Below are 8,757 nucleotides of genomic sequence, written 5' to 3'. Positions count from 1 at the left end.
GAGAGAGAGAGAGAGAGAGGCCTGCACCTGGGTTTGAGGTGCTGCCCAGGATGACGCCAGGCCAACATTAGAATCCAGCCTTCCGCACCCCCATCTCCTGGTGTTCTTGGTCCTTCCCAAACCATCGTCTCTTTCCCCAGCTCAGCCTCTTCTTCCCCCTGGCTCCGTGTTGCTTCTTACTGTTTGTCGTGGGCGTGAGTTCCATAAACTACAACCCCAGGTGAGCAGCCCAGACACCACTGGTTTTTAGTAACTGAACTTACTTGCTAACTTGAGGTGCCGTTGTCCCTGGCGGTAGAACACTACCTTCCCATCCAGCGTGGACTCTGTCCCCTTAGCGTGTTTTCAGTCTGTTCAGGTTTCTCCGCTGCCCCGTGCTCCTCCGGGTGGCATGTGTGCTCCTCAGCAGCCAGGGCCCTCGGCCCAGGAGGGACAGGCATCAGGCAGAGATTCTTCTCGCACCTGCCGTTGGTCACCAGCGTGGCCTCCAGCATTTGCCGCTGACTCGGCTCGGCGTGTGACCTCCGCGTCCTGGAGGCCAGCTCCAGCAGGCTGCTGTTTTCCCCAGCCTGCTCTGTGTCCCCTCAGGCGCTCACGTGCACCAGAGGAAACTCAGGGTGCCAGGCCCTCTCTCCTAGATCTGCCTCTGGGTCCCTTCTGCTCCTCTGCTGGTGTGGGGGCCACTTCCCTTAGAACTTTGCCACCCACACAGGATTTACCTGGAAGCAGGAACCAGTCTCCTCTGCCATCTCATGCCCCAAACCGTCTGCGACGTAAAGGCCTGACAAGACCTCTCTAGAATCGAAGCTCTCTTTCTCTCCTTTTTCCTGGCTTCCCGCAGACATTATACAGACTGCAGGGATGCCACGGTCGAGCCCTTTTCCTGTTTTCTTCTCAAATCTTGTTCACGGGACCAGGGCTCAGTGTTTTGGTTTCCAAGAGAACCAGCACTTAAACGTCAAAACCCTGACTTTAAAGACAAGTCTGTCTATCATGAGTTCTATAGAGTATACTTCGGAAAGCAAAACCCAGAATGTAACTTTTCTTCCCACTGAGTCTGTCCTCACAGAGGCTACGCGTGCCAAGCGTGAGCAGGAGCTGGGTGAGATGTCTCTCCACAGGTGTATGCGTCTGCTTGGGCCACCGTAACGAAGGGCCACGGATGGAGTGGCTAAACAGTGGAAACTTATTCTCTCCCAGTTCTGGAGGCTGAAAGTCTGAGATCGAGGTGTCGGCAGGGTTGTGTCTTCTGAGGCCTCCCTTCCTGGCTTGGAGGTGGCTGCCTTCTCCCTGAATCTCCACAAGGTGCTTCTTCTATGTGCCTTTGTGCCCTAATTTCCCCTTTGTTAAGAACAGCAGTCAAATTGGATTAGGGCCCACCCCCTGTGACCCAATTTTACTGAAATTGCTTCTTTTAAGATCCTGTCTCCAAAGACAGTCACCTTCTGAGGTACTAGTGGTTAAACCTTTGACACACGAATTTTGGGGTGGGGGGACACCATTCAGTCAGTACCAACTGGATATCACCACAGCACCACAATAATAGCAGACTCTTAAAGACAAGAAAACCCAGAAGTAGGAATATGCATGAGCTCATTCACCCTTCTGAGCCCCTGTAGCCGCCAGGTGCTCGAGTGAAAAGTGGAAGATGAGGAGACAGCTTTGGGTGAGGAGACAGGCCGTCACAGCTCACACGCTGGTGAGGCGAATCCTCACACAGACCAGCCCATGGCTCCTGTTCTTTCCCTCTATCAGCTCCTGCGTCTGGCTTTGGGATGGAAGAAGAGAGTGAACAAAGGAGGAACGAAGGAGGGAAGAAGGAGATCTTTCTGCACTTAGCTTCCAGGATCTGAGGCTCCCCCTACGTCACTGATGGCTCCTTCTGGTTTCTCGAGCTGTTTCCTCCGTTCAGCCTGTGTTAGTCAGGGTTCTCCAGAGAAACAGAACCAGAAAGAGATGGAGATATAGATATGAAAAGGGATGTAGTATGAGAATTGGCTCGTGCCAATGGTGGAAGCTGAGAAGTCCCACGATCTGCCTTCTGCAAGCCGGAGACCCAGGAGTCTGGTGGAGAAATTCAGTCCAAGTCCGAGGGCTTGAGAACTGGGGGAGCTGACGGCGTAAACCCCAGTGCAGGGGCAGGGAAGACACGTGTTCCGGCTCCAGCAGGCAAGAGGGAGGCAGAGGGGGCGAATTCCTCCTTCCTCTAGCTTTTTGCTCTATTCAGGCCCCACGCTGGGGAAGGCAGTCTACTTTACTGAGTCCATGGATTCAAAGACTAATCTCATCTGGAGACACCCTCACATCACACCCATAAACAACATTTCACCTGGGCACCCCTGGGGCCAATTTGACACACAAAACTCACGATCACATACCTTCAACCTCTTTTTTTTTTTAAGATTGCATTTATTTATTTAAGAGAGAGAGAAAGAGAGAGGATGAGCAAGGGGAAGGGCAGAGAGAGGGAGACTCTCTGGTGAGCAGGGAGCCCGATGTGGGGCTCCATCCCAGGACCCTGAGTTCACAACCTGAGCCAAAGGCAGACGCTTAACCGACTGAGTCACCCAGGCATCCCTAGCCTCGATCTCTTAAGATTAAAGTGTTTCAGGGCTCAATGGTCTCCTTTTTACCTTTCACGGTCTCACCTAGCATCATAGCTCTGAATCCCGCATCTATGTTGATAACCCCCAAATTTATACCTCCAGCCCACACCTTACTCTGAAACTCCAGATTCATATATTTATTTGCACCCTTGACTTCTACATTCAAATGTCGCTTGGGCAGGGGCACCCGGTTGGCTCCATTGGAGGAGCATGCAACTCTTGATCTCATGGTTGTGAGTTTGAGCGCCACATTGGGTGTAGAGATTACTTAAAAATAAAATCTGGAAAGAAAAGAAAGAAAAGAAAGGAAAGAAAGAAAGAAAGAGAGAGAGAGAAAGAAAGAAAGAAAGAAAGAAAGAAAGAAAGAAAGAAAGAAAGAAAGAAAAGAAAAGAAAGAGAAAGAACTGGAAATAAAATACCACAAGGCTTAGTCTTTCTCGCTTTTGCCCTCCTGGATTCTAATCTTTACATGCTGTTTGACCTTAGACAAGTCACTTAACCTCTCTGTTCCAGCACGAATAGAACTTTCTGTAATGTCAGTCATGTTCCATATCAGCAACATCCGATATGGTGGCCACTAGCCCCATAAGCTACTGAGTATTTGAAATGCAGCTAGCGAACTGAAGAACTGAATTGTATCTAATTTTAATGAATTTAAATTTAAGTAGCCACATGTGGCTGGTAGCTACCCTCTGAACAGTGTAGGTTTGTTTCGTTATCTGACCGAAGAGGAGGTCGTGAGGATGTGCAACGCCGAGCTGGCGAGGACAGTCACTCCATGCATGCTCCCCCCTCCCCTGCCCCATGCTGCTGCAAGGAAGCTGAGCTGATCAAAGGCACAGCCCACTATGTGTGTAGGGGGACCCAAGTACATTTCTAAGGGCAGGCTTGGAGAGAGGACACCCACAAGGACCCTATGAAGTGGATGAAATAAAAGACAGCACCTCAGGATATTTCCTGTATGTGGATTTGAATGATCACATTTTTAAAAGAATTTTATTTTTAAAGGTTTTATTTATTAATTTGACAGAGAGAGAGAGCAGGAGAAGCAGACTCCCTGCTGAGCAGAGAGCCTGATGTAGGGCTCGATCCCAGGACCCTGAGATCATGACCTGAGCCAGGTGATCACATTTTGATGGCTTCAAACTGCTCAGAAGCGCCCCAGACGTCCTTAGAAGTGCTTTGGGGTGAGTGCAGAGTCTCGAACATGGGATCTGAGCAACAGACTTCTCTCCCACTCTGCACTTGGCGCTTTTCAGGTTGGGCTTCTGCTGCAGAGTTAGAAACGCACTTAAGCCTCCTGGAAGCACACCTTGGAGATTCTGTCCATGAACGTGAACACAGTCAGCCCGGCGCTGGCGGAGAGGATAAACTAGCTCATGAGGCCATAAAGCTGTAGTGTCCCAGGCTGAGTTTTGAAAACCCAAGTATCTCATGGTTCTCTGGAACTCAAATCTTTAAAGTCACAGATTCCTGGATTTTCATTCATCCCGATTTAATAACAAATATTGAAGCCTCATCTTTTTATTTATTTATTTATTTTTATTTATTTATTTATTTATTTTTTAAAGATTTTATTTATTTATTCGACAGAGATAGACACAGCCAGCGAAAGAGGGAACACAAGCAGGGGGAGTGGGAGAGGAAGAAGCAGGCTCATAGCGGAGGAGCCTGATGTGGGGCTCGATCTCATAACGCCGGATCACGCCCTGAGCCAAAGGCCGACACCCAACTGCTGTGCCACCCAGGCGCCCCTCATCTTTTTTTTAAAATTCAAATACAATTGACCGCATCTATAGAATGACAAAATTAAAGATCAGATGTGGACGTGCGTCAGAGACTTGACTTAAAAAACCAAAGATTGCTCTAAGTGCGTTAGTGAGGATAAACACCGCTCAGCCATGATCGTGAGAGAAGCAAAACAGGAAAGAAAGAACAAAGATGTTCCAAGACAGTCTTCAAAGACACCCCCAACTTCGCCAGAGTGCTGTAAGTGCACTTAGACGCTGTTGTCTTCGACGGGCGAGGGAGGAGGGGCTGGGGTCTCTGCAGGGACTTTCTCCAAATCCAGGGCGGAGGGAATCTCTCTGGCTTCATCACTTTTCTTGGTAAATCTCTCTTCTCTGGGAGGAAAGGCACAGTGAGTGTTTTTTGAATACACATAGGATTCTTAAAAAAAAGAAAAAGAAAGCCCCAGATCCCAAGACCTAAAGTGAACCACTCAGCATGTTGAAGGACATCCTTCCTGACTCATCTACCCAGGCTTATGGAACTGTCAGCTGGCGAAAGGGAGACGGGCTCTGTTCACGCTTCACCTGTCAGTCACCTCTTCCCAGAGCTCAGCCGTCTCCTCTCATCCACTGGCCCCGTGGGTCCAGCCCCACCAGCCCGCGCTCTGTAATTTCAGCTGAGCCCAGGCTCACTCTCCAGGTTCTGTTGGCATTCCAGCCATTCTCTGGCCAGTTCAGCCTTTTTAAAAAAAAATATTTATTTGGGGGTTGGAGAGGCAGAGGGTGAGGAGAGGGAGAATCCCAAGCCCAATAGGGGGATCAATCTCATGACCCTGAGATAATGACCTGAGCTGAAACCAAGAGTTGGTTGCTCAGCCGACTGAGCCACCCAGGCGCCGCTGGCCAATTTGGCCTTACGTTCACTTTGCCTGTCCTTTCTGCCTAACATCACCCCTGCGTTCCTTCAAGCCTGCAGGCTATCCTACCCTTCTCTGGGGTCTACCAGGGTGTTCCCATCCTCCTCAGGGCTGGGCTAACCCCGTCCTCAAAAGGAGAGGACCAGCCTGTCAAGTGCTTGAAGAGTCAGGAACCTGGAGCTAGAAACTTCTGACCTGCAGATTCTCAGCCACACCTCATGATAAGCTTCTCAGCCCAGGAGGCTGAGAGAGAAGGTGATTGACCCGGGTCACGCTCAAGGCTAGTAAAAGGCAGAACCCCGATCTCCTGAGCACAAGTTCACCACCGCACATCCCAGTCAGAGCTGACCCCTAACTTTGCTGGAGGGATAGGAGGTGACGGGCCGGTTAGGGAAGGCTTCAGAGTGTGGAAGCTCTTCCTTTTTCAGCAGGTGCTGGGGCAGCGACCACAGCCCCCCAGAGACACAGCCCACTCTCATGAGATCAACCAGGGCTGTCAAATTTGCCATGTAACCCTGTCAGTGAAGGTTTCCAACACCCCATATCTATAGTAAGAAATTGTACCTAAGGTTTTTTCTTTTTTCTTTTTTTTTTTTTTTAAATCAATTCGCAAATGTCACACATCCCCGCAAACTCTAAGGTCAAGAAATATTGTGAGTAATACTGGATGGAGGTCCATATTTCAAATCAATAATTTTTAGTTTTTGGCCAACTACATATCAGTGTTAATAAAGCCATTACTCTTCCATTCATACTGTACCTACAAAGAAAACCAAAAGTGTCCGTTCTGCCAATTTTTGTTGTTTACTTACATGTGCGCTATTAGAAAGATTTCAAGCCAGGTTTCTTGGCAGAAATTTCGTTCGGCTGCTTGTCTATTTTGAGGGTTCCATTCATTGAGACCAGATAACAGAACTTGTAAATCCACTAACCGACACAAGTAAATTGCAACATATTGGCATTTGCCGCAAGTGAGGGAAGAAGCCACGCCCCCCGCCCCCGCCGACTTCCTCCAGCTTGTAGCTCCAATCCCCCCACAGGAAAGCCTCGGACTGGACACCTGACCGCCTGACGGACACACAACAAAGGAGCTTCAGCTAGCCGGACGCCAGCTCTAGTTGCGCTCGGTCTTCATAGAAATCGGAGTCCTAATCGTTTCTTTCTGCATCTTTTTGTAGCAGAGGTCTTGGGCCCCGAATAGGTCTGAGGATCTCAGACCAGAGAGAGGACAGGGCACTCCTCTGAGGCCATCATGGGCTCATAGGGGTTAGCAAATCAAAAGACAGGGTGCCCAGTGAAATTTGAATTTTGGATCAACAACAACTGATTTTTTACTCTAACATTGCACAGATGTCCTTAGGCCATAAAACCTTTTTGTTATTTAAAATTCAAATTGCACCAGGGCCCCTGTATTTTATCTGCTAACCCCATCATCAGGGAAGGCGTCAGGCAGTGGGGGTTCAGAGCTCCGACCTGGCCCACAGGTGCTGCTGCTGCAAAGCCTCTCCTCGGGACCAGACCGACCAGACGCACCGTCAGCATCGCTTCCAAAGGCCGGCCGGCCCTGCATTGGGCTCCAGGCCTGCAGTGGTGAAGGAGAGGGAAAGCTCCTGCCTGCGGGGAGCTTACGGCCTAGTTGGGAACGAGGACAAGCTGCAGGGAGTCCAGGCTGTCCCCAGAGTCATGCATTTTTATACCAGGAGGGTCACCACCACTTCCATCCAATGACCCAAGCGATCCCCACCCCCCAAGTGAAGAGCCACTGATCCGAAGTCCATCCCAGCACCCTTATCATCGCCTGTTGAAAGACCACATAAATCTGTTTCCCGTCGTGGGTGAGAAAGCAGTTTCTCATCCCTAAAATCTGCCTTGAAGCAACGGATGAACACATTTGAGCACGTTTACGCAGACCAGTGTTTCCTGCGGTTTTGGGCGTCTGGTGGGGATCAGCGCTTACGCTCCCGCCCCACCCCTGTGACCCAGTGCGCCAGAGAGCTCTCAAGTACCTGGTGGCCATGGTGACTCTGCGCCTGGTCACCTCCGAGGCCAGGTCTCCATAGGGCAGGTTATTGCCTTTGACCGTGGGGTTCTTCTGAGCCATGGCCTTGCGCTCAGAGGACTCAAGGAATTTGGGTTCACGGACACCTATGAATCTAAAATACAAACACCAGTAAACAGACTTCAGGGGGCAGACATGGATCCAGCACAGCATGGCCTGCAGGGCACGTGGGCTGCCACGTTCCCAGGGGGACCTCCTTACAACCCCACCCCCACCCCCACACTCCCCCAAGGCAGATAGTTCTTCAAAATCGAGGGCAGTTACGATGACCCCTAGATAAAAGCTGGGGAAATGGAGGCCCAGAGAGGTGATGGCTCTCTCCCCAGGTTGCACAGCTGGGCCCCGTTCCGTGCTGCTTTCCCTCTAACAGGTGCTACTCCCCTGGAGCCCTCCCCGCTCCCAGGGCCGTTTGACATCACTGACACGTGCGGGGCTTTCTTCCCGGAGCGCTTACCCTCTAAAGAACAGAAGCTATATGCTGGCTAATTGAACATAGTAACAAAAACAAATAAATTAAAAAAAAAAATAAAGAACAGGAAAGGGCCATGGGCCAAGCTGGGGCTGACAAGGCTACGCATTCAGATGTGCACGTGGCAGAGACACTGGGGACTTGACACTGACCACAAAGGTCACAGCTGCCGCCCATTTAGTGCTGGCTCCCCGGAGAGGGCCTTCGATGTTCTCTTATTGGAGAACGACAGGAACTATGCAAAAGAGGGTTCTAGGACCCCCCCTAAATGAACGGAGAAACTGAGTCGTGGAGGACGAGCCCGGGGGCATAGAGCTGGAATGGGAACCTAGGCCTGCCTGGCTGCCAGGACTCCACTGCAGAGCTGAGCCACCCTCCAGTTCTGCCCCGGCGACGAGCCATCCCCAAGGAGCAGGCGAGGCGACTCCACTCCTGGACCCCCGTCACACTCTCGAGGTGACCCTGTGGCATGAATGCGAGGGCCCGAGCTCCCCAGCCTGATCTTCTGGCTGGAAAAGTTGGTTCTTAGGAAGACGCCCGACTGATTTACCTCTTGATCCCCGCTCAGCTCAGTTGGGGACCCCTTCCACACTTCAGCTCATGGTCTCGGGAAGGAATGCCCGTTATAGACTCTGGACCCGCATGTCGGCTACACCCTCTCCGCAGAGAAGCAAAAGACCAGAACGCCACCACCGTCAACTCCTGCGGCTTCTTTTATCCCCGTGTAGTCAGGCTCTCTCGGGAACTGGCGTTAATGGGGTTGATTTGCCCCTTGAAGACAGCAGCTGACGCAGATCTTCCCCGCAGACGTGACCTGATGAGGAATCGCCAGATGAAGATGGGTCTTGCGTGCAGAGCGGGGCAAGGGCGCTCTGCCACACGGGCGACGAGGAAGCCCTGCCTGAGACGCTGGGAAGTGTGACATCCTGGTGTGTGACCTAATGGCCACCGTTCCAAGAGTGAATTCATGTGCACC

General features: G+C 51.1%; 1 protein-coding gene across 2 annotated transcripts; it reads right to left on the bottom strand.

Annotated features, from left to right (window-relative positions):
- Positions 1-4,275: 4,275 nt before the first annotated feature.
- On the bottom strand, positions 4,276-8,451 carry MYOCOS (myocilin opposite strand). Of its 2 annotated transcripts, none has more exons than XM_034667728.1 (3): positions 8,332-8,451; positions 7,260-7,406; positions 4,276-4,729 (listed from the first exon to the last, which is right to left on the bottom strand). In XM_034667728.1, exons 2-3 carry the CDS (start codon positions 7,352-7,354, stop codon positions 4,606-4,608), a joined length of 219 nt encoding a protein of 72 aa, XP_034523619.1. In that variant the 5' UTR covers positions 7,355-7,406; positions 8,332-8,451; the 3' UTR covers positions 4,276-4,605. The 2 variants fall into 2 exon arrangements, with proteins under 2 accessions (XP_034523619.1, XP_034523618.1); XM_034667727.1 differs by lacking the exons at positions 7,260-7,406; positions 8,332-8,451 and adding exons at positions 6,066-6,180; positions 6,727-6,949.
- Positions 8,452-8,757: the final 306 nt, after the last annotated feature.

The sequence above is a fragment of the Ailuropoda melanoleuca genome, chromosome 8 (assembly GCF_002007445.2).
Source record: "Ailuropoda melanoleuca isolate Jingjing chromosome 8, ASM200744v2, whole genome shotgun sequence".
Taxonomy (NCBI): Eukaryota; Metazoa; Chordata; class Mammalia; order Carnivora; family Ursidae; genus Ailuropoda; species Ailuropoda melanoleuca.
The sequence above is the reverse complement of the archived record's forward strand: the minus strand, read 5'-3'. Positions and strand labels throughout refer to the sequence as shown.